A 24,363-nucleotide genomic window follows, 5' to 3' on the forward strand; every position below is an offset into this window, starting at 1 on the left:
AATGATAGCAATAAATTTTGAGTCCCAAACTGAGATGACAAAATAGCTGAAATGACAATTATTCCAATCCCCTCTGCCCTCTCACTCAAGGGTATTTTGCCTTAATTAACACTTACTCCTTCCAGCAACCCCATGAGGTTTTACAGAGGGGGAAGTTGAGGCACAGGTTAAGTACCTTGCTCAAAGTAGCACAGTGAAAGAAACAAGGTTTGAATCACTGTATGATTTGAATCACACATGCATTTAGCAACAAACTCCACTGCCTCACGGCTTAGATGATCTAAAGGTCTCTTACAAACTGCCAAGTGCTCTGTGAAGGAATGACGAACCTGTGTATTTCCATACTCAAGAGCTCCAAACGAGGTTCTAAAGCGCAAACAAGACTGGTTGTGAGGAGACTAAGGAGTCCCTGGGTGGCGCAAATGGTCAAGTGTTGTACTACTAACCAAAAGGCTGGCAGGTCAAACCCACCCAGAGGCGCCTCGGAAGTAAGGCCTGGAGATCTGCTTCCAAAAGGTCACAACCTCGAAAACTACGGAGCAGTTCTGCTCTGTACACATGGGGTCGCCAGAGTCGGAATGGACTCGAGGCAACTGACAACAACTACCATTCAAGTAGAACCCACTTTGTGCGCAGTTTATGTGCTAGGGATCCCATCCCGTCTCTGCTTACTGTGTGACCTTGGGCAAGTGGACTCACCGCTCTGAACCTTGTTTCCATGTGTAAAATGGGGACAACATGATCTCCTCTGAGGTCTGAGGGGAGGATGAACTTGGATTGCGCAGGTAGCGAGCGGGACTCCACCGAGCTGTTAATACCGGGCGCTTTGCCAGGTCCCTGAGCACCCGTGGGCCCGGCGCCCCGTCGGCGGCTCCGGGCCAGGCCGGGGAGCCGCAGCGGGGAGGCCGAGGGGACCACGCCCGGCCGCCCCGCCCCGCGCCTGGCCGGACGGGTCACCTGCGCGCCGGCCCTTCCTTCCTCCCAGCGCGCCCGCGGCCCCAGCGGAGCCCGCCCCCCGGCCTGCCCGCCGCCAGTCCCTGCGCCCCATCCGCCCGCCCCCGCCGTCGCGGCCGCCCCGTCCCGGGCCCGTCCCGCGCTCCCATTGGCCCGGCTGCGGCCCCGCCGCTGTTCGTCGTGGCTCCCCGCCGCCCATTGGCCGGCCCGGGTCCTCCCAGGAAGTTTGAAAAAAAAAAAAAAAAAAAAGTTTTATGGGCGGATGGAAGGGGCCGGGGCAGTGCCGGGGAAGGGAAGGGCCGGAGGAGTGGCGGCGGCGGCGGCGGGATTCCCGCGCCGCTGAGCCCGGCCCGAGAGCCCCTCCGCCTTCCTGCCTCCTGTCCCGCCGCCCCGGGGCGCCGCCATGACGGTGAGTGCCCCCCGGGGACAGGCCCTCCGCGCCCTCCGGCCGGTATGAGAGCGGCGACCGGAGGCTGAGCCGAGACAGCCCCCTCCTCGCTCCCCGGAGGCGAGAGTAGGTCTCGGTCGGCACGCAGGGCGACCCCAAAGGCCAGGGCCGGGCAGACTTGCCCTACCTCCCCGGAGCCTCTGCCTCAGCTTCCCGGGAGACCCCTGGGAGAGAGGAACTCCCGTCCGGGACAGCCCCTCCTCACTTTTGCGGGGGCCAGTCATAGACGGATCGAGGTGGCGCTTCCTACTCGGTAGGATCGCCCCAAACTGCCAGAGCCGTAGGGGCTCCCAGGACTCCGGGCCGGGGGAGGAGCAGAGATGGGCCTGGACTGGGGGGGTCTCGTCCGAGGCTGCGTGGAGGCAGTCCCCGGCCCGGAGGGACCGCGCTGACCTGGGCCTGGGGAGGCTCGCCACCCCTGTGGGCGCTAGGCCGGGGGGTAAGTGGGTGAGAAGGGGCCGGCCTGCCCCACCCTGCTTGGAAGCCCACCCTAGGACTGCCGAAGCGACGGGATACCGTGCTCTCCTCGGCTTGCCACTTTGCAGCGGCGCTGGGGGCCTGGGTGGGGCAAGGGTGGCCGGGGCAGGGTGTGGTGGGGAGGAGGGCAATGGTATGACGGCCTAGGTGTAGGGATTTGCCTTTGTCTTTGTGATGAGCGATACACAAGCTGCGTCGATAGCTGTGGCTTAATGATCACATTGAACCTCACAACTGAGGTCCCTGATATCCCCACTTCCCAGTGGAATAAAGTGAGGTTTGGCGGGGGAGTTGGTGGCTTGTCCGAGGTCACCCTGAGTGTAAGAGTAGCCTCTTTCCAGGTCAGCCTGGCCCACTGAGCGTGATGTTCTAGAAGGGAGAGGCTGGGCAGCTTTTGGTGTCAGGCCAGTGTCTCAGGGAGGCTCCGATAGCCTGATGGCCTTCCCCGGGGAGGATGAACAGGGTGTGTAGGTACATGTGTTATGTCCCCCTTCTCAAATGAGTGGAGACCCTGGTGAGTGGGCCGGGCTGCTTGGGGAGTGTGGCACACAGGGCTCCTGCTCCCTGAATGTGATGACCCGCTGTTGCCTGGACTTCCTCGGCCTCCGCACATCCTGCCACCTCCCTGCTGGCCCTTCCTGTTGTCAGCAGCCTCCCCTTCCCTGGCAGGGAGCAGGGGGGGTATGGGAGGAGGAGCTGAGTCAGTAGTCCCAGGTCATCTGTGGGCTCCCTAGGCCTGGGGGGAGGGTGGTTGCGCTGACCACTGGGTGCCTGTTGGATGCTGATCTGGCGCTTTCACCAGATTTGCTCCTTTCGAGAGTGGTGCTACCATACCCATCTAACAGATGGGGAAACTGAGGCATAGAGAGGCGGAGTAACATGCCCCAGTCATGAAGCTGGGCCCTGGCTGAGCCAGAATTTGTATCCAGGTCTGTCCCAGTTTTCTCTCCCGGAAGAGATAAGAAATGTACACAATTGCCTCTCCGGGGTCAACACATGCCAAGCAAGGGTAAGGCTGTGGGAAGCAGCTCGTGGGGGTGCTTGGAGGAGGGACAGCACAGCCCTGCTGGAGGGAGGGGGACTCCTGAGGGAGAGGTCTTGCGTCGCTTGTCATGGGGAAGGAACGTTACGCATAAAGGCTGGTGGTCATGTTGGGGCGAGGACAAGAGCATAGAGAAGGGTCCTGGGAAGGAGGGCCTCAAAAGCCAGGAAAAGCAGTTTGAGATTTGGTCAGAAGCAAGGGGGAGCCTTGGAAGGTTTTAGAGAAGGGAAGGGGGTCATGAGCGTCATTGACTATGCATTGGGTTCATCTTGGATGCCTCCATCCACCTGCTCCAAGCTGGTGCCTCTCCTATACCAGGTGTCCTTGAGTCCATTCTGACTCATGGCGCCCCCAGGCGTGTCAGAGTAGAACTGTGCTCCGTGAGGTTTTCAGTCATTGATTTTTCAGAAGCATATCACCAGGCCTTTCTTCTGAGACATGTCTGGGGGGATCTGAACCACCAGCCACCAAATGCTTAACCGTTTGCACCACCTAGAGACTCTGTCCCTCCTTTACCTTTCTCAAACCCTCTTCCTTTCTTCTGACCCCCATCTATTTGACCCCATGCTGCCCTGTGGCCCCCTTCCCCCATACCCTGAGCTCCGGGATCAGTACAGAGCAAGTGGCAAAGGTGCTATGCCTGGGTCGATGCTTAGAGGACTCAGGGTGATTCTGCGATTGGGTTCGGGGCCAGGATGTTCTCCTGCCTCCTTGTGCGTAGCCTTGGTGCAGCTTTGCCCCCAGAGCCTCATCCTCCAGCCACTGCCCGGCATCAAATTATATACTTGTTCGCTTGTTTATTGTCTGCCTCTCTCTAAGTTCCACCAGGACAGGGGCCATGTCTCTGGGTTCACTGCTGAGTTCCTGGCCTAGAACAATGCTTGGTTCTTTAAAAATAATTTCCACAAACAATTCTTGATCCCCTTGCCTCTTCTTGGTCGGCGCGGAGTGGTGGTGAACAGTGTGTGTGCCTGACTGCGAGTTGCTTCTAATCTAGCCTATGCTGTTGTTCGCTGTCATCGAATCGGCTCTGACTCACGGCGGCCTTACCTGCAGCGGAATGAAACTCCCGGACCTGTGTCATCTTCATGGCGCTTTGTATGTTTGATCCTATGTTGTTGTGTTTGTTGTGTCAGTTTATTTCATGAAGAGTTTCCCTTGTTTTCGATGACCAACCATGACGTCCCTTTCTTGTGATTGGTCTTTTCTCGTGATGTGTTGGCTTCAGTATAATCAGGGGTGCAATAGAGGCGTTTCTGAAGAAAGCTGGAAGGGCAGCGGAGGGGGCAGGTGGCCATCTGCTGTGTGTGGTACGTACTGGGAATGGGGCTTCAGAGGCAGCAGTGAAGCTGGGTCTTGAAGCATGAATAGGAGTTTGCCTGGTCAGCAGAAGAGGAGGAAGCATGATATTTTAGGCCGAGGGACAGGCACAAATGAAGGGTCCAAAGGCCTGATATGTTGGGGGATCAGAGAGAAGTTTGGGGCCCCCTAAGCAAGGAGGCACCAAGCTAGAAGGGAGATTGAGCTTTTTGTATCATCTGGAGGTGACTAGACATTGTTCGAAAACCACCAGGGGTCTCTGGGGGTTTTAAGCAGGTTTGTGACACTTGGTCTTTCTGAGAGGGTCCTCCTGGCCAAAGTGTGCTTGGTCTGCTGCGATGGTCCAGGCAGGTGGCAGTGCTAACCGGTGGCTGAGGCCCTGGTGAGGAGAGGAGGCAGGCCATGAGAGTTGGTTGGTTGGTGCTTCTGACAGGAAAAAGGAGAAACTGCAGGTGGAGGGAAGTGGAAGGTGGCTGGGCCTGGGGAGCGGTGTGTGAGAGGTGTGGTGTGATGGCTTTCGGCAGTCATGCTTTCTGACCCCAGGCGTGGGTTCCTGGGTGACTGCCACTTTGCTGTTGCCAGCGGGTTAAAAACACGTGTTGGCACCTCCTGTCCTCCCGGGGCTGAGTGACGCCCAGTGCGTGTGTACCACCTCTGGAGGGAGGGTCGTGGGGCTTCTCCACAGGCAGCAGTTCAGTCCTGGTGGGCAGCTGGGGAAGGAGGCCCCACCACTTGCCACATCAAGCAGCCAGGACTCAGGGCCATCACGTGGCTTAGAAAGGTCACGACTCCATGTCCCAGGCTGCCCTCAGCGTCCCAGCCATCATTCCAGCTGGGGGCCTCCCGGGGACTCTCTCCTGGAGTAGCTCAGCGATCCTAGCTCCTCAGGGCCAGGGGGACGGTGAGGGGATTTAGACAGAGAGGCAGGCAGAAGAGGGTGGATATTTATTCAGCAAGTTTTCCCAGAGGCCTGCTGTGGCTAGGCACATGTCTGGCCTTGGGGCCACAGAGGTCATAGTCTGAAGGGAGGGGGACCCAGGCGAGCAGGCTCTGGAGTTGGGCAGTGGCCCTCTGCTGGTCTGCAGTCTTAGCTTGGGACCACCCTGAGTAGGTCCCTCCCAGGTGGGGGCAGGGTAGGAAAGAAGGGAGAGCAGATAGGGTGAACACTACCCCAGGGGTCCCCAGCTCTGAGCACAGCCTGTGTCTCCTCCCTCAGGGAGGGGGTGGGATGCAGCTGCGTAGGGTGGAGCTGTGGCCTGCTGAGGTCCAGAGGCCCTCATCCAAGGACTGTGGTCGTGGGTGGCTCTGACTGGCCAAGCTGCTGGCTTAAGCCCCTCTCGGGCTACTTCCACCACCTGAGGAGGCAGAGGAGAGTGGGGCTCCCTGGGAGGAGGGTGGGCCAGAGGAGGTGGCCAGGTCAGGTGGCTCTGGTTTCTAGCTGCCGCTTTGCCACCCATCCCACCGAGCCATGCCACTGGCTCCTCCACGCAACCAGACACCTTGGCCTGGTGAGGCTTCGATGTAGGCGCTGATAGGTGGGCTTACAGCCATGACAACAGGTGGCCGCATCCTCCGTTCCACCAGCCTGGCCTGCCCTACTCTCCTCTCTGCCAGGGAGCAGGAGCCCAGACTGCAGAAGGACTAGGACCCAGTGAAGAGAGGCTTCCCCACTGGGCAGGGAGGGCCTGGTGGCTGGTACCCCCCAGATAGGCATGAGATGCCAGGGTGAGCATCACCCTCACCTAGAGTCCCTGTCCACCCCTGGCCTGGATGGGGTGCCGAGCTCCTGGGCCCCCGTGGAGCATGCTGCAGCTGGGAGTCCCCAGGCCCCAGAGCTGTGCCCCTCTGGCCAGCACCCAGCAGGTAGGGCTTGCCAGGACTGAAACTCCATCACCTGCCTCTCCCAAAGATCTAGAAGGGGCTGGGGAGGGGGGCTCTGAGCCCAGTAGAGACTGGCTCCACCTTTCAGGGTCCCCAGGAGTCGAGGGAAGGGCAGGTCTGGTTGGACCACAGGAGGTAAGGGGTGGGCAGGAGCATTCAGGCCATTTTCCTGGTAGGCTGCTGGGCCTTTCAGAGACAGAGATAGGACAGTTCACTCACCCTGCTGGTAGGGCTCTTTTCTCAGCTCTCGGGGTCTCTTTTCAGAGGCAGGGGGTGCTCCCAGGCCCCTCTCTCCACCCTCAGATGAGGAAGAGCCTGGTGGGAGGGGAGCTGGGACATCTGCAGTGCGCGTGCCAGCCCTGGCTGCCTCTTAGCTCTGAGAATGCCGGATGCTGGGGAAAGGGGCCGAGGCTGCCTCATTGGCTGGGGAGCCTGCCTGGATCTGGGTTACCTGGACCCTCAGCCCTCTCTCCTGGCTTCCCAGGACCTCAGCCTTGCGGATCTCTGGGGCACAAAGTGCATAGCATCCCCTGCCCCCTTTCCCCCACCCCTCCCCACCCCAGCACCAGTTGCCCCTACCCCCCACCCCTGGGCCTGACCCATCTGCCTCCTCATCTCCCCACAGCCCGATCTGCTCAACTTCAAGAAGGGATGGATGTCAATCTTGGATGAGCCTGGAGAGGTAGGAGGGCTGTGGCAGGAGGGGGCGGAGGTTGGCTGGGGTGCCGCTGAGTCCTGAAAGGGCCCCGAGGGGTGACCCAGGAGCTGAGCTGCCGCTCCGGCCTGACCAGCCTTCCAGAGACCCTGGCCTCTGGGGGTGGGACATTTCTTGTCCAGTGAGGAAGAGGGCCTTGAACTGCGGGGGCTGGAGGGGCAGAGGCAGCTTTGACATCTCTTTGCCTCCTGGGGCAGGTCTGCCAGTCATGTCTGTGGTGTGTAAAAGTCTCACGGTGGAGGCCTTTTATCCCCCACCCCCACGGCCTGCCTCCTCTCACCAAGAGCCCCTGGGCCTCCCCCTGGTCCTGGCCGGGAATCGAGGATCTGGGATAGTAGGGCTCATGGAGGTCATCTAGCCTAATCCCCACATTTAAAAATGGGGAATCCAAGGCCACCTGAGGTCCAGGAGCAGGGCAAGGAGACAGGGGCTCCACCCTCCCAGGCTGTGGCCCCTCCCACCATGCTTTGCTGAGAGACCCACATTCTTGTCCCTGCTCTGCCTGGTCCTTTCACGACTCTTGTGTCTTCCCCAGCTAAGACAAGCTGGGAGATGGACTTGCCTCCCTGTGCTGGGGCTTTTTCTTGATGCCCTACTTTTCTGGCTCCCTGGCCTGAGCCTCGTACAGGTTCCCAAAGACCCAGCCAGGCAGCAGCCCAGCCAGGTGTGGGCAGAGCACCAGCTCTGTGGTCTCATCAACCTAGGCTCAACGGGTGGAGCCAAAGCCCCCTCTGGGCTTCAGCATCCTTGTCTGTGAAATGGGCATAAAGGAAGTGGATGACTCCTTCTGGGGTGGGTAAGAGGGTCCCACGAGCATGTAAAGGGCCCTGGTGCCTTAGAGGGACTCAGCGAGTGACTCTTCCCTTCCTTTAACTTGTCTGTCCTAAGAACCAGAAAGGACAGTGGCTGTTTCACCAGCTCTGCCCTTTTGGCTGCCCGGCTGGAGCCTGGGAGCTGGAGCTGGCACCTTGCCCATCTGGCCTGGGAGGAGACGGCTCCCCAGCCCTGCCCTGCATGCGCCCGGGGCTCTGGGTCTGCGTGCAGCCCACATGCCGGGGAGGGCGCGGGGCCAACGGGAATTTCATTGTGTTTCCTGCCCGCATGTTTGGCTCCCTCCAGCCCACAACCTTCCGCACCCGCTGCCTGTCTGCCTGCCTGGCCCTGGTGGCTGTTTGCCAGGCTCACACAAGGCCTGGTGCCCTGCCAGCGACCCCATCCAGGCCTCCCCACCCAGGGTCCCCGGAGGGCAGAGGGATCACAGGCCCCACCCAGAACTAGCCGTTACTCATCTTCTGTCGCAGGGTTTTGGAATGTCCGAGTGGGAAGGGCCTGGGGAGTTGAGCCAGCCCAGCCCCTCAGTACACAGGCAGGAGATAGGCCTGTGGGGCTTTGATCTGTTCCAGTCTCACAGCACCTTAGGCTGGCCTGGGCCTCGAGCTTGGGGTGCTGGAGGCCCACTGGAGGTTCCGTCTCAGACAGTCAGAGATTGAGCCAGGGAGGGCCAAAAAGAGCATTTGGTACAGAACCCTGCCGCGCTTGACAGAGGGGCACCTGAGGGCCCGACAGCAACTAGGCCACTCATCGGGGCGGCTCTGGGAGGGCCAGCCTCCTGGAAGAGCCCCCAGCAGTCTCGTACCTCACCCTGTGCAACTAGAAACACGCAAGGGAGGGCTAGGTACTTGTCACCTCACAGCTACTTCCCTGTAGCGCCGCTTCACAGTTCAGAAGACTGAGGCTCAGAAAGGTCAAGACACTTGCCCAAAAGCACACAGCTAGCGAGGGATCAAATGAGTTGTTACCCAGGTCTCTTGGATGCCAAATCCCCAGTTCTTAGGGGAGGCAGCGTGGAAGGAAGTAGAACGTGTTGTCCATGTACACCCTTGAAAACTTATCTTTCTGAGGAAAGAAAGCTAAGTACTTGTAACAGCAGACCATGTGGCTAGGGCTTGGTGATATGGGGGAGCCCAGGAGGCCTGGAGGGCTGGGAGGCCGGTGGCATGCACTGACCCTGGCAGTGGGTGGCTCTGGACTAGCATTCCAGTGGAATGACCAGAGGCCTGGAGGTGGGCTGAGCTTGGCACATTTAATACTGGGTTGTTCTGTGGCCACACCCCTCTCCTAAATGTCCCCAGGCCACCTGAACCCAGGCCAGCACGCAGAGAGGCACTGGTGAGGGGTTCTCTGAAATTGGCCCAGATAGTCCTGGCTCCTTAGATTTAATTCCCTGATACCCTACGGTCACGCCCCAGGAGTTCTCCCCCATTCCATTGTAAGCCTTCGTGTGTGTGTGTTTGTGCATGTGCGTGTGTGTAAATATAGGCATAGAAAGGTACGCATCCTCACAACCTGAGCATGTAGGTAACAGCAGCACCCAGCTCAAGAGACAACACGGCCAGTGCGGGGACGCTTCCCCCTGCCCTCTGCTCCCACTCCTTTCCAGTTCTATTCTGGAACACTTTGGTCCTTGGCCATGGAGGTGACCATAGGACATGTGGATAAGGATTTGCAAATTTCTGGGCCCACTTGGTCCCTGACATGCTAGGCAAGTGACCTTACATAGTCATGACCCCTCCCTGGTCTCCACTAGGGGTGGGAGTTTGCTTGTAGGAGCCTTGGGAATCGTGGTTGAAGGCTATGGAGGGTGTGGGAGTGTCAGTGAGTTAGAGGAGGGCTCCACAGAAGAATGAGGTGGGTATTTACCAGGAAATCCAACCCATTTCACACATGCTGCCCTGAGGTGGCTTGCTTGGCTTAAGGCCCAGCTCTAAATCTGTGTTTTAACTGTGAGCTGCACCCCCACCCTACCCCTCAGCAGGGCCGATGAGGGTGCTGGGCCCCAACTGTGAGCAGAATGAGTGACTGGTGGCCTCCCAGCCCAGGACACCTGCAGAATTACACACATGCACCCACGCGTCCTCGCACGCACAGACTCACCTGTACTCCAGTCCCCCTGCCTAACTCACCATCGCCTCCTCTTCACAGTGGAAGAAGCATTGGTTTGTGCTGACAGATTCCAGCCTGAAGTATTACCGGGACTCTACCGCCGAGGAGGTGAGACAGCAGGGTGGGGGGCTCCCTCTCCCCACCAGGTGCAGATGGACCCCTGGAAGGGGCTTGGGGTGGGCTGGGGTGGGATCAGCAGAATGGGCCACCCGAGGGCCCTCCTGCCTAAATCACTGAGGCCTCCCTGCTCCAGGCAGATGAGCTGGACGGTGAGATTGACCTGCGCTCCTGCACAGACGTCACGGAGTACGCGGTGCAGCGCAACTATGGCTTCCAGATCCACGTGAGGCTGGTGTGGGGCCTGGGCAGGGCTCGCTGAAGGCAGGGGAGCAGCGGGCGGGCTCCGAGGTCATCGGCCGGGGCGGCCTGCAGCATAACTGAGGCCCCCTAAGGATACTGAACATGGCTGGCCACCAAAGACTGGCTCCCATCACTCACTCACTGTCCTCCACTCAGAAGCTCTGATTCCTACGCTCAGCATATCTGGGAGACCCTGGGTATCCTTGGCCGGGGAGGTTAGGATGCTGGGAGGTCTTGGAGCCAGCAGGGTTCATCCTGAGCCAGCTCTGCCACCTGGTCTGGAGGAGAGGGTTAGCACCCTCTGCTCGCCTCCAGGCTCAGGACCTTAGCTAGATACCCACCTGGCGGGAGGGAGGGAGCAACAGTGCTGGCCACGTGACAGCCTACTCACAGGGTGGACTTGCAGACCAAAGACGCCGTCTACACCTTGTCAGCCATGACCTCGGGCATCCGACGGAACTGGATTGAAGCTCTGAGGAAGACCGTGCGACCAACTTCAGCCCCAGATGTCACCAAGTACGTGCCAGGTGGACTGGGGTTTTGAGGGAGGCACTTACCTCTGTGTCCCTGAGTGGGGATTTGGGTGCCCACCCGATGGCCCTGTGGCTGTGACTTCTGGGCCTCAATTCTCTACCAGGAAAATGGGGAGAGGGCGATGAGCATTCTTGGTAGTTGTCCGGAAGTACACTGAGGGTTTGAAGTGTAAGCTCCCACCCTTTTGTCCCCCACATCCTGAGAGGGTGGGAAGGGGTTTCGCCTCTGTTCACACCTCGGGACAGAGAGCTCACCCCCTCAGAGGCTGTCGTGGATGGAGGGGCAGGAGGGTAAGTTACCAGAGACCCCACACAGTCTAAACCCAAGACACCCACGGGGGCTGGGGCTCATGTCTGCTCAGCAGTGACGGTAGAGTGTGGGCTTGAAGGGGGCTGAGCAGAAAGCCCCCTGCCGGGCCACACCCTGGCTGTTCAGTCTCCGACCAGTGACTTTCCTGTCTGGGTTTCAGATCCCCCATCTGTCGTGATGTCGCGTCTGATTTGTGTGAGGATGTACATGGAGGCCCTTTGTAAACTCTGAAGCACTGTGCAGCGGGGGTATTATTTAGGATGTAGGCTCAGCTGCCGTAACAAAACCAAAACCAAACCAAACCAGTTGCCGCTGAGCCGATTCTGACTCACAGAGGCCCCGCGTGTGTCAGAGCAGAACTGTGCTCCGTAGGGTTTCCGGGGGCTCATTGTTTGGAGGTGGATCACCAGGCCTTTCTTCTGAGGTGCCTCTGGGTGGACGGTACCAGAATTTTAGTTCACAGCGAGCACACGTATAACCTCATTGACTGTAATAGAGAGACCATAAAACACAGCGACTTAAACAGGATCGTTATTTCTGTCTCTGGAACAATCCAGAGGTATGCAGTGGAGGCCTGTTGGGGCAGCTCTGTGGCCAGCCCTGGGCCAGTGGTGACGGGATTAGACATGCCACCTCTCACATCCTGTTGGACAGAATTTAATCACATGGCCACACATAGCTGCAAGAGACGCTGTGAAGTGTCATCTGCTGGGTGACCATGTATTCATGGTTGTTAAAAGACTCAGCAACTGGGCTCCATGCATCCTGAGGTCACTGTTTTCACCTCATCAACAGTGACCATGGCGTTTCCCTGATTCCAGATCTAGGACCTTGTCTCACCCTTTGTTTCGCCATTTGTAAAGGGCTTCTTGGTTGCTTTATATGCAGTCACTCACCCAGTCCTCATGTCTGTGAGAGGCATCGTTGTCCCGTATTACAGATGAGGTATCTGGGGTGCACAGAGGGGAAGCCTGGTGTGTGGTAGAGTGGATGGTTGCCAGGGCCTGTTAATGATGAAACTCGAGTTCTGAACCTCTAGATCAGGCTACTTCCTGCATGGAAGTCTATCCCCAGCCCCTGGCACGTGGGTGGCACTCCAGAGATGCTCATCATGGGCCTGAGTGGGCAAGGCCCCACCTGATGTAGCTCTGCTGGCACCCTAGGCTCTCGGACTACAACAAGGAGAATGCACTGCACAGCTATGGCACCCAGAAGGGCTCGCTGAAGGCAGGGGAGCAGCGGGCAGGCTCTGAGGTCATCGGCCGGGGTGGCCCACGGAAGGCAGAAGGGCAGCGGCAGTCCCCGGACTACGTGGAGCTCTCGCCGCTGACTCAGAGCTCCCCGCAGCGGGCCCGCCCGCTGGCCCGCGCTCCCGACCGCCCAGCCAAGCGTGAAGAGCTGGAGCGGGACCTGGCCCAGCGCTCCGAGGAGCGGCGCAAGTGGTTCGAGGCCACGGACAGCAGGGCCATAGAGACGCCGTCTGGCGAAGGACCACGCCGGACACTGGGCGCCCCCCTGACGGAGGACCAGCAGAACCGGCTCAGTGAGGAGATTGAGAAGAAGTGGCAAGAGCTGGAGAAGCTGCCACTGCGGGAGAACAAACGGGTGCCGCTTACTGCCCTGCTCAACCAAAGCCGCAGCGAGCGCCGAGGGCCCTCGAACGACAGCCATGAGGCCCTGGAAAAGGAGGTAGGCATCACAGCTGGCCTCTGTGGGAGCCCTGCACCCCACCAACCTCCCTCTAATCCTTGCATTCACGCTATGGCATTTATCTCACATACTTACAATGATGGGGAGCTCACCCTTGATCCAGTCCGACACATCAGACTGCTTGTGAATTGGAATCTTTTTGTCTGGATGGACCTTGAATTTTTGTATCCTGATTCCACCCTCAGCAACTGCAGAGAAGGGAAGAGGGAAGGGAGGGGAGAGACCGTTTTATTACCTTCTACGGGCTTACCTTGTTCTGGGCTCCCTTCACCTACATTTACCCATAATTCTCAGCAGTTTATGATCCTGCAGGGTAGGGCTTATCACAGCTTTACTGACAGGGGAACTGAGGCTCAAAGATGTTGCCCCTGCCACCTTTGTCATGTGATAAACATGTGTGACCACTGTGTCCTGCTCCCAGCCCTGTCTGGCCTTCTCTGGGCCAAAGCTCTTCCGGGTCATTGATCTGGCCATCCAGGAAACAGTCGGGACATCCCCTTTGCATGCATCTCTACGGCATGGCTGCTTCCTCTTCTGAGGCTCCACTGACCTCGCCTCCTCCCCTGGCAGGTCCAGTGTCTTCGTGCCCAGCTGGAGGCGTGGCGTCTCCGAGGGGAGGCGCCTCAGGACGCACCCAGGTCCCAGGAGGACGGCCACATCCCCCCGGGCTACATCTCCCAGGTGAGGCTGAGGAAGTGTTTTGCGGGGAGGGGGCAGCTCTTGGTTACCATGTTATGAAAAAACGGCTAATGTCTTTGGAGCACTTCCTGTGTACTGGGACCTGTGCGAGGCATCTGACATGCATCATCTCATTTAATTTCCCCACAGCAGTAAAAATCAGTCTCCATGGGTGTGATCACTGTGCCCATTTTACAGACCAGGCCACTGAGCTCTGAGAGGTTACTTGACTTGCCCGAGGTCACCGGCCTGCGGTTGTCAGAGGTGGGATTTGAGCTTGGGTCCAGCTGACTGCAGAGCCCTGTGCGAGCCCCTGCGTGACAGTCCGCGCTTGGTGACTTCCTCCCCTTCCCCAGCACCATCCTGGGGAGTGAGGGTCCAGCAGAGGACGGAAGGCCCTGCACAGTATGGTCTAGGGGACATAGGAGCCTCCAGTGGCCCTTGGGGAGCACACGGTATACTTAGAACAGTGGTTCTCAACCCGGCAGTTTTGTCCCCCAGAGGACATTTGGCCATGTCTGGAGATATCTCTGGTTGTCATGACCGGCGGTGGGGGAGTGCTGCTGGCATCTAGTAGATAGACTCCAGTGATGCACGCACAGGTGAGCAGCCTACAGTGCACAGGTGAGCTCTCCTCAGCAAAGAGTCATCTGACACAAGTGTCACTAGTGCTGAGGTTGAGAAACCCTGGCCTAAGAGTTAGGCCTGAAGACAAGGGAATGTGGGCAAATGTTTAACAACTGGCTCTCCACGAAAAATATGTACGTGTGTGCGTGTGTGTGCACGTGTGCACGTGTACAGGCACTTTGATATTTAAGTGTGTTATAAATTTTCCTTTATCTGGGGTGTTCAGTACACAGTTTACAAATAAAAAATATGTAATACTTGTCATTGCAAGTTCCATATAGCAAATTGACTCTTTGCAGAATGCTTTCATTGATTTTTACCAAACTCTTGTATCTCAACTCCGACATCCATGACTGACTGACGAACCAGTGTCGCTCTCACGTGAACATCGGTTGATGTTTTGGCTCCTTCTGTCCCTGAGTCAGGCGAGAAGACCTAAGTTGAAACTTCAGTCAGTGTCACAGTGACGACTTCTTTGCTGAAGTGGGTCATAGTTGTCTACTCAGAATGTTTGAGACTCTTCCTCAGTTTCTGCCCCATTCACAACGTAACTGCTACAGACGTGACGTACTTTTAGGTTTAATCTCCGTTATTAGCATCTTTCTCATCTCTTGTTTAAGTCTAGAAAATAAACAATAAATCAAGGCCTGAATTGTAACATTTACCAGTTTCCATGGTGTAAGTACTCCCACTGTGGCTGATGTCAAGCTACCAACGTGAAGCCCCCGAGCCTGGAGTTGGGAAGAGATCTACACGCTGTAATGTAGCATTTCTACTGCACAGATGCAATAGATGTAAATAACCTCAAAGCACAGACAATAATAAAATGTAGTGAGATGACTAGGAAGTGACGAGTTTTGAGCATCTATTACCTTTGTCTGTAAGATAATCTAATTATAAGTGCATATAATTTAATTTTTAGTAACGGTTGTGCGTAAGAACTGGCGTACAGAATTCCTAAAAGATTTTGACTGTTGGCCGTTGCCAGTCAGTATAGCGTGGCGTGAAGAAGAAAAGCGTGCCGGAACCCCAGGCCCTGGGCAGGAGGAGCCTCTCAGAGCCTCTGACGGGGCGGTGACTGAGGTGGTCAGGAAGGCTTCCTGAGGGGCGGGTGCTGTGATGGCACTGGTGTGTGGGTGGAGGGCATGGAGTGTGGCGTGAGGTGGATCAGTGGTGCCCACTGTGGAGGTCTCCAGGGCCAAGCTAAGAAGTTAGAATCTTGTTCACAGACCTTAGGAGGTTTGAGGTCTGGCAGTGACATTGGAAACTGGCATTGGAGAAGACAGGGTCTTGGAAGAGGGGGTACAGGACAAGGCTCAGGTAGGAGGAGCTAGTACAGTGACCAAGGGAGGGTGTCTGAAGGGAGGAGAGTGTAGGGCTTAGTGACCGGGCCCACAGGAAGGCAGAGGGAGCCCACAAGGACCCTGAGGCTGGAGCTGCTGTACTGGGGCAGGGGACCATCTGGGGGCTGAGTGGTTGGTGGGTTGTTCATCTGAGGGAGGCCAGGGGCAGGAGGAGTTGGGAGCCTGACGTGGAGGTGAAGGGCTGGCCTAAGGGTCACCTGGGCACTGCGGAGGGAAGGAAAGGGGCCTGGGTCGTCAATGGCTCACTTGAGGTGGGGAAGGAGTTGGATGGGGCATCTCCAGTTGAGCAGAGACTCCAACCCAGGGTCTTCAAACTATGCATAATAGAGTTCCTGGAAACCCCAAGAGGACTGTCTTTCTGGGTGGGTGGGTGGGGCTGGAGGTTCCATTCCACTCACGTGTGATCTGAACAGCTCCATCTTTGCCCATTTTTCTGTTAGAAACTGCATTAGATTTCATTTGGAAAAGGTTTCTGCCACTGAAATGAAGTTTGCAAAGATCTGCTTCTTAGCTTACAGATGGCGAAACTGAGGCCCAGAGACGGGGCTGGAGGCAGACCCGTGTCTGGAATGTGGGCTTCCTGGTCTCCAGGTGCCTTTTGGACGCTCCAAGGGCTGCTGGCATTTCATCCTGTTAGGTTGGGGTGGGCAGGGAGAGCTGGTGGAATTGGAGGGGGGAGGTGAGAAGGTGCAGTTGGAAAGCAGAGAGCAGAAGATGGGTGAAGGAGTGGCCCCAGATGCGGAAGCTTGCAGAGAAGAGGAGCTGAGTCATCTGTGGCTCCCTCAGGCCCAGGAGGAGGCGGCTGGAAGTTCAGCAGGCTGGAAATTCGGAGGTGACAGTAGGGAGGGACCCCAAGCCTGGCATCTGGGCTGGGTGGGTACCCCACTTACAGGGCTGGGGACTTGCCACCACAGGGTAGCAGTTGGGGGGTCTGGGGTTGCACCTGCTGGGGCTTCAGTGGCTCCTCTGGCAAAGGGAAACCTCCCCCCTGTTGGGGGGTGGAAACAGGCACTTCTGTATCTACCTGGGTGCCCTACCAGTGTCGGGACACCTCAGTCCACTCAGGTAGGTAGGCGAGAGAGCAGCACCCAGCCTCCTAGGAGCTCCTCCTCCTGGGCCCTTCCCACCCCCTGACCTCAGCCTCCAAACTCCCTGTTAGCCACAGTGTCTGTCTGCCTGGCTGGCCCTTTAAAGACACTCTCCACCCCCACACCCCTCTGAGGTAGTATCAGGGATGGTGGCACCTTGGGCAGGTGATCTCCACTGGTGGGTGCTGGCTTTCCTTACCCTTCCATACATCAGGACCCTTGGTCCCTTGTGGGACCTGAGACTGAGGCTCAGAGAGGGGGAGGGACTTGTTCAGGTTACCTCGGTGGTGGGGCCAGGATTAGGACCCAGTCTGAAATTCCAGAGCTACGTTCTCTTGTCCTAACTGGCGGATATGCACAGTGCAGGTGCAAGGGCCCAGCGCAGACCTCCCCTACCCCCTACTGGAACCCTGGATCCAGGGGCCCGGCCCTTTCCCCTCCCCCAAACTGGCCTGCTGGAAGGTGTGGCTGCTGAAGAGGTGGGGAATGTGAGTCAGCTCCACGCCAGTGAGGTGCCCAGGCTAAGCATGTCCATCAGGGGAGAATACCATTTTGTTAGGGACCCCTTGTACCTCAGTTTCTTCTCTGGCTGTCCTCTTTCCTTTTTTAATGGTTTTAAGTACTTTTTTATCATATAAGAAACATGTTTACAAATCAGAGGGTTAGAAATTAACCCAGATAACTTCCCACCCCAGAAGTCACCTGAGTTACCATTGGAACATATCTGTATTAGTTTCATCTTGCTGCTGTAACAAGCCACCACAAACAGAATGGCTTAACTAACACAAATCTATTTTACAGTTCTGTAGGGTAGAAGCCTAACGTGGGTCTCACTGGGCTAAGTCAAGGCACTGGCAGGACTGCGTTTCCTTCTGTAAGCCGTGGGTAGGAGCTGCTTCCTTGCTTTTTTCGATTTCTAGAGGCCGCCCGTATTTCTTGCCTTATGGCCCCCTTCCTCCATCCTCAGGGCTTGCAAAGGAGAGTCGAGTCCTCACCTCACTCTGACCTTTGTCTTTCGTAGTCACATCTCTTCTGACTTATTTTTCTGCTTCCCTCTTCCACATTTAAGGATCCTTGTGATTACATTGCACCCAGTGGATAATCCAGGATAATCTCCCTCTTTTAAGGTCAGCTGATTAGCAACCTTAATTCTCTTTGCCATGTAACTGTAACGTATTCACAGATCCTGGGGGTTAGGATGTGGACACTGTGGAGGGGAATTGTTCTGCCTACCACACTATCCTTCCATACCTTTTTCTGTGTGTTTACATGCATGTGCCCGACATGTAGATCCATGTGTTTCGTTTCTGTGAAGGGGTCATACCATATGTCTTGTCAGAAACTAGCTTTCATCACCTAACTTTAGTGACACCCATCCATAGCAACCCACAGGCAGCTTCGTCTTTTAATAGCTGCCTGGGGTCCTTTGTATGGCTCGATTCCATAATTTATTTAATAGTTCCTCTGTGTTAGTACCCTTGTTCAGGAGTCTTTGTAGGGTTCGTTCCTAGAAGTAGACCTGCTCAGTCAAGGGATGGGAGTGTCCAAATGGTGATGGTGCTGCCCACCTACCCTGCTGTAGTTGGCACTCCTGCCTATAGTGCCCGTTTCACCATATCCTTGCCAGCAGTGGGTATTATGCATCTTGTAGATATTTGCCAATCTTGTCACAAAGCCCCATTTTGTGTTAAGTCATTGGTGTCAGCCCATTTATTGAACACCTGCCACATGTCAGGCCTGGTCTGGACTTGGTACTCCAAGATGGACCAGACATTTCCTGTCCAGGGAATGTATGGCCTGGCAGAGGCAGGGCTCTGGAGGCAGGGGAGAGGCTGCCCAGAGACAGAGCTGGGAGAGACAGAGCAGAGAGAGTCAGTGACCCACGAGAAAGTTGTGAAAGAACTTTGCAGGCAGTGGGAGTAGTGTGAGCTAAAGCTGGGTGGTTCAAACAGTTAAGCGTTTGGCTACTTCCAAAAGTGACGGTTCACATCTACCCAGAGGCACCTTGGAAGAAAGCCCTGGCAATCTGCTTTCGAAAGATCACAGCCATTTCAAACCCTGTGGAGCACAGTTCTACCGTGAAACACATGGGGTCGCCATGAGTCAGAATCGACTCAATAGCAACTTTTTTTTTAATTTAACTTTTATTTTTTTATTGTGCTTTAAGCAAAAGTTTACAAATCAAGTCAGTTTCTCATATAAAAACTTATATACACCTTGCTATATAACTCCCAGTTTCTCTCCCCCTAATGAGATAGCACACCCATTCTCTCTAACCTGTATTCCCCACGTCCATTCAGCCAGCTTCTGTCCCCCTCTGCCTTCTCACCTTGCTTCCAACAGGAGCTGCCCACATAGTGTCATGTGTGTGCTTGAGCCAAGAAGCTCACTCCTCACCAGTATCATTTACTATCTTATAGTCCAGTCCAATCCCTGTCTGAAGAGTTGGCTTTGGGAATGGTTCCTGTGTTGGACTAACAGAAGGTCCGGGGACCATGACCTCTGGGGTCTTTCCTGTCTCAGTCAGACCATTAAGCCTGGTCTTTTTATGAAAATTTGAGGTCTGCATCCCACTGTTCTCCTGCTCCATCAGGGGTTCTCTGTTGTGTTCCCTGTCAGGGCAGTCATCAGTTGGAGCTGGGTGTTTTTTGTTTTTAAAGCGCAGAGGTGTGAATGTGCCATGAATCATTTTTAATGGCCATGAGGTTGCTTGGCAAGGGGTGAGGCCACAAGGGTCCAGCAGAAGCAGGGCTTGGTCCTGCAGGATGGGGAGCCACAGAAAGGTTTGAAGCAGGGGATGACGGGGTGAGGTTTGCAGAGGAGGGGTGGGGTTGAGGGGGTGGGAGTGGTAGCAGGTGCCAGGCTGCTGGTACCAGAGTCCAGTGAGAGGTGGGGAAGCCTCGACCAGGGCAGGTGTGCCCCTGAGCTTCTCATCTGGACGCTGGGGAAGGACCCCAGCCCCATGATCTCCTGAGCCCGCCGGTCTGGTCCCTGCCCACAGGAGGCATGCGAGCGCAGCCTGGCCGAGATGGAGTCCTCGCACCAGCAGGTGATGGAGGAGTTGCAGCGGCACCACGAGCGGGAGCTGCAGCGGCTGCAGCAGGAGAAGGAGTGGCTCCTGGCCGAGGAGACGGCAGCTACCGCTTCAGGTCAGCACCCAGGGGCAGGGCAGCACAGTGGTCAGGGCCCCATCACCTCTAGGCTGTGGCTCTTCCTGACCAAATTAGGAAGGCCTTTAACTAAGAGGAAGGAGCCCTGGTGGCACAGTGGTTAAGCGTGCACCTGCTTACCAATAGATCGGTGGTTCAAATCCACCAACTGCTCCTTGGAAACCCTATGGGTCAGTTCTGCTCTGTCCTGTAGGGTTGCCGTGGGTCGGAATCGACTCTGTGGCAATGGGTTTGGTTTTTAAACAAGAGGGAGGAGCCCTGGTGGCACGGGGTTAAACGCTCATCTGCTTACCTGAAGGTCAGCAGCTTAAACCCACCAACCACCCTGTGGGAGAAAGATGTGGCAGTCTGCTTTCGTAAAGATTAGAGCCTTGGAAACCCTATGGGACAGTTCTACTCCATTCTGTAGGGCTGCTTTGAGTCGGAATCAACTCGATGGCAGCAGTTTTAAACAAGAGGTGGGGGCCTAGGTACCCAGACTTGGCAGGGAATCCAGAGGGATTGAAGCTGCCAGAACTGGCCTCTGACCCTACTTGGAAAAGGGAAACTGAGGCAGTAAAAGACACCCCACCCCCATGGGTTGTGACTTCTCTGCCTTGGGGCCTGCAGCCACTGAGCGTTTCCCCCCAATACCGTCAAGACACCCGCTGAGACCAGCTCCATGCCCAGGCTGTGTGCCAAGGGGAAAGAGATTGGCCAGCCACAGACCCTGTTCTCATAGAAGTGCCATCTCACTGGGCATATGGGGCAGGCTCTGTGCCCCCCGTGTAACCCACAAAAGTGCCTCTCATTCTCTCAGTGCCAGAGGGATTGACTCCATTCCACATATGAGGAAACCGGGGCCCAGATGGCACAGCTTGGAGGTGGCAGAACTGGGGTTGCAGCTCGGAGCACTCTGAACCCACGCTCTGCTTGCCCTAGGGAGATGAACAGCTCAGGCCAGAAACAGGAAACACCTGAGACATTGGACAGCTCTCCCCCTCCCTCTGCCTACCGCACACCTGCTCTGTGTGCCCAGTACATCCTGGCACCTCTCCAGCACACTGGGGCCAGGCCAAGTGCTTTGCTTATACCAGCCCCCAGTCCCTCATCCCAAGCCTTGGAGCCAGGTGTGCTCTGCATTGTGGAGAGATAACCCAGTGCATGTACCATATACTAGGAACTCCCCCCACCCGCCCCCAGCAGGACCTGGGCTTCGCCCTCTAATCCAGCATTCTACTATTTCTGCAGTGAAGTCTATGAGAGTCACGTGTAAGCGGGATAATAAAGACCATAATAGCCTCAGGTTCATTCAGGTCAAGGATTGCCACCAAGTGTTTAGAGCTTTTGGGATTTTGGAATTACAGATAAGAGATCGAGGTCTTGTTTAATCCTTACCACAACCCTGCGTGGAGGTGAAAAAGCCACAGGCCTTGGGAGCTCGAAGTCTGAAAAACAAAAGCAGCGGGAGCAAGTGTTTGGGCACTTACCCTTCCAATGCGCTGTTCTAAATGCCGCACACACGGCTTCCGGTAACCCACGAAGAGAAGCTGCTTTTGTTATCCTCATGTTATAGATCAGGAACCTGCGGCACAGAGGGTTAAGTCACCTGCCCAAAGTCAAACTCTGTGAGTGGAGGAACTTTGACTCCTGTTGACCATACAGCCTGAGCTTTTGACCACTAGTCTGGGCAAGATGGGCAGGCCTTTCGAAGAACCTTCTAGGCTCTGCAGGAATAGCAGGCTGTGTGGGGTCTTACCCAGCAATCAGTAACAATAAGAGGTACCAGTGGTCAGACACTGAGGCGTCTCCCCAGCTGGGTTTGTCAGAAGGGATTATTATCCTTCCTTGACAGACAGACTCAGAGATGCTGAAGAGTTTGCCCAAGACCAGGCAGTTCATGACACGGCCTGCCCTGCTCTGGACTCCTGGCCCAGTGCTCTTTGCACACCACTCTTTGCTCCTGTCTCCAGGGGCACATGTAGCAATCCAGAGTGGGTGGAACTTGGTGATGTTGGCCCCTCTCCCATCTTTCCTCTACCTCTCTGCCCCGCTTCCCAGCCATCGAAGCCATGAAGAAAGCCTACCAGGAGGAGCTGAGCCGGGAGCTGAACAAGACACGGAGTCTCCAGCAAGGCCCAGATGGCCTCCGGAAGCAGCATCAGTAAGATGGCATCTAGGCTCTGGGCTCTGTGGGCTGGGCCTCCCTTCTGAGCCAGGTGCCCAGATGCCCACTCTGGTGGTTATGAGTCAGGGAACTTTACCGAGGTCCCTTAGCAGAGGGCACATCAATTTGCTCTGAGCTGAGGTGTCCATGCCAGTCACGTGGACACAGGGAACAAAAGCAGTGGGGCCTCAGGCAGACCTTCACACTAGTGCCATAGATAGTTCTTCCTGTCTTGGTCAGTCTGGGCCTCCACCCTTCTCTTACCCTCTTTAGTGTCCTGTAGAGCTGGGCTGCAGTATAGCCATCGGCCAGTAGGTGTCCCTCCCCGCCACAGAGTGCAGTCCTGGAATGTTTGGGCTGTAGGACCTTTAGAGCTGGGCTCCTCTGACCCACCCTCTCATAGAGGAGGTACCTACAGCCCAGAGAGGCCCATCTGCCCGTTCACAGCATCACAGCAAACAGCAGGTAGAACTAAGGAGGAAAGCCAGGAGTTTGAGGCACTTTGAGTCTGCCGTGACCTGACTCCAGGTTTGGCAGAGGACAGGAGAGCTGAGCCCTTGCCATCTCTGCCCCTCCACCCTGGGCAGGTCAGACGTGGAGGCACTGAAGCGGGAGCTGCAGGTGCTATCGGAGCAGTACTCCCAGAAGTGCCTGGAGATCGGGGCCCTGACACGGCAGGCCGAGGAGCGTGAGCACACGCTGCGGCGCTGCCAGCAGGAGGGCCAGGAGCTGCTGCGCCACAACCAGGTGGGCCTGGCCCCCAGTAGGGCTGGGAGTGGGTGGTCCCCGGCACCTCTGCACTGACTGTCCCTCCCCCCAGGAGCTGCACACTCACCTGTCGGAGGAGATCGACCGGCTGCGTAGCTTCATTGCTTCGCAGGGCACAGGCAATGGCTGTGGGCGCAGCAGTGAGCGGAGTTCCTGCGAGCTGGAGGTGAGCGCCCACCCCTGTGCCAGGCGCCCAGCTGGTTCTCAGGGTGGGGGGTGTGTGGGGAGAGCTCCCTGCAGCTGGAGCACCATACCCCAGAGCAGCTGGGCCCCAGCTGGGAGCGGCCAGCACAGCTAAGATAGACCACCTACTGTGCACTTGGCACTACTGAGCTGGGGTGAAAGCCACCTACCAGCTGTGTGACCATGGCAAGTCACCTCTCCTCTCTGAGCCCTAGTAGCTCATCTGTAAAATGGGGCTAGCATCTCCCTTACTGGGAGAAAAAGCAAAAAACAAAACCTGTGCCATTGAGTCTATTCTGACTCATAGCAACCCCATGTGTGACAGGGTAGAACTCCCAAGGGTCTTCTTGGCTGAATCTTTACAGAAGCAGATTGGCAGGGCTTTCTTCTATGGCACTACTGCGTGGGTTCAAACCCCCTAGTCTTCTTTACTGGGAGAATTTGGGGTGAAAAAATATGTGTGATCTCAGGATCACCCTAGTATTTTGTTTCACTTTATTTAACAAATACTTACATAAGACTTCACTCTGTGTCTGGAGCTTCTCTAAGCCCTTCACATCTATCTGTTAAGCCATCTTATTCTCACACAGTGCTCTGATAGACACTGTTACTGTCCCCCCATTTTACAGTTGAGGAAACTGAGACATGGGGAGGTCAAGGACCTTGGCTAGTCAGTAGGGGAGGTGGGGTTTGAACCAGACCATCTGGCTGCAGAGTCTATACTTTTAATCACTCACCCGCCTGCCCCCACCACCACTACTGGCTGCACCCCAGTCTCCTCCTTGGTCAAGTCAGGACAGCAACACCTGCTTCGTGGGTTTGGGGAGGGATTAGCGAAATGGCATGTAGGGACACCCAGCCATCTCAGGTTCACAGTAGGGCCACAATATGGCTTCCACTTGCACTTTTCCCCCTCCAGTTGAGGCCATAGCAGAGGTGACTATGGGATAGCCACTCACATAGTAAGGACAGGGGGAGACAGAACAAGGTGAGGAAAAGCAGGAGAAATCAGAGAGGGCTTCCTGGAGGAGCCTCTGCCCACTCTCATGGTATGGGCAGTGTGGGGATAGATCAAGGTGAAGGAAAGCAGGAGAAATCAGAGCGGGCTTCCTGGAAGGGCCTGCCACCCACTCGCATGGTATGGGCAGGATAAGAGGGAGCATGGTGAGAAAAAGCAGGAGAAATCAGAGAGGGCTTCCTGGAGGAGCCTCCGCCCACTCTCATGGTATGGGCAGTGTGGGGATAGATCAAGGTGAAGGAGAGCAGGAGAAATCAGAGAGTGCTTCCTGGAGGAACCTGCCCCTAGCCTGCCCCTGTGGTGGGTCTTGGTCGGTATGGGAGGGCCCGAGCAGGGAGAAGCTGGGCAGCAGGGAACTGTGTAGCAAGGGAGCTCTGGCCTCTGGCCGTGGGTCAGCCAGGCGCCCATGACCCCAGGTGCTGCTGCGGGTGAAGGAGAACGAACTTCAGTACCTGAAGAAGGAGGTGCAGTGCCTCCGGGATGAGCTCCAGATGATGCAGAAGGTAGGCCCCAGGTGGCTGGGGTGGGGTCAGTGGGGCGGAGGAGCCTGTGGGTCCACCTGGATGCTTCATCCACCTGTGACCACTCTTCTGTACCAGGCCCTCTCCTTGCCTCAAGCTCTGGGGCA

At 56.5% G+C, this 24,363-nt stretch overlaps 1 protein-coding gene across 6 annotated transcripts in view; it reads left to right on the forward strand.

Moving 5' to 3' along the window:
* The window catches only part of TRIOBP (TRIO and F-actin binding protein), a 72,041-nt gene that overhangs the window by 37,562 nt on the left and 10,116 nt on the right, over nt 1–24,363 (forward strand). For 4 of the 6 annotated variants that reach the window (XM_049884379.1, XM_049884382.1, XM_049884380.1 and 1 more), the window contains 11 exons: nt 6,748–6,804; nt 9,820–9,888; nt 10,038–10,123; nt 10,534–10,656; nt 12,147–12,672; nt 13,264–13,374; nt 19,452–19,599; nt 21,661–21,763; nt 22,354–22,513; nt 22,587–22,700; nt 24,152–24,238. In XM_049884379.1, the coding sequence (XP_049740336.1) occupies nt 6,748–6,804; nt 9,820–9,888; nt 10,038–10,123; nt 10,534–10,656; nt 12,147–12,672; nt 13,264–13,374; nt 19,452–19,599; nt 21,661–21,763; nt 22,354–22,513; nt 22,587–22,700; nt 24,152–24,238 (1,584 nt within the window). Of the gene's footprint in view, nt 1–6,747; nt 6,805–9,819; nt 9,889–10,033; nt 10,124–10,533; nt 10,657–12,146; nt 12,673–13,263; nt 13,375–13,521; nt 15,708–19,451; nt 19,600–21,660; nt 21,764–22,353; nt 22,514–22,586; nt 22,701–24,151; nt 24,239–24,363 lie in introns of those variants that run through there. The other 2 variants (XM_049884381.1, XM_049884384.1) reach the window with 2 other exon arrangements.

Source organism: Elephas maximus, chromosome 4 (genome assembly GCF_024166365.1).
Source record: "Elephas maximus indicus isolate mEleMax1 chromosome 4, mEleMax1 primary haplotype, whole genome shotgun sequence".
NCBI classification, from domain to species: Eukaryota; Metazoa; Chordata; class Mammalia; order Proboscidea; family Elephantidae; genus Elephas; species Elephas maximus.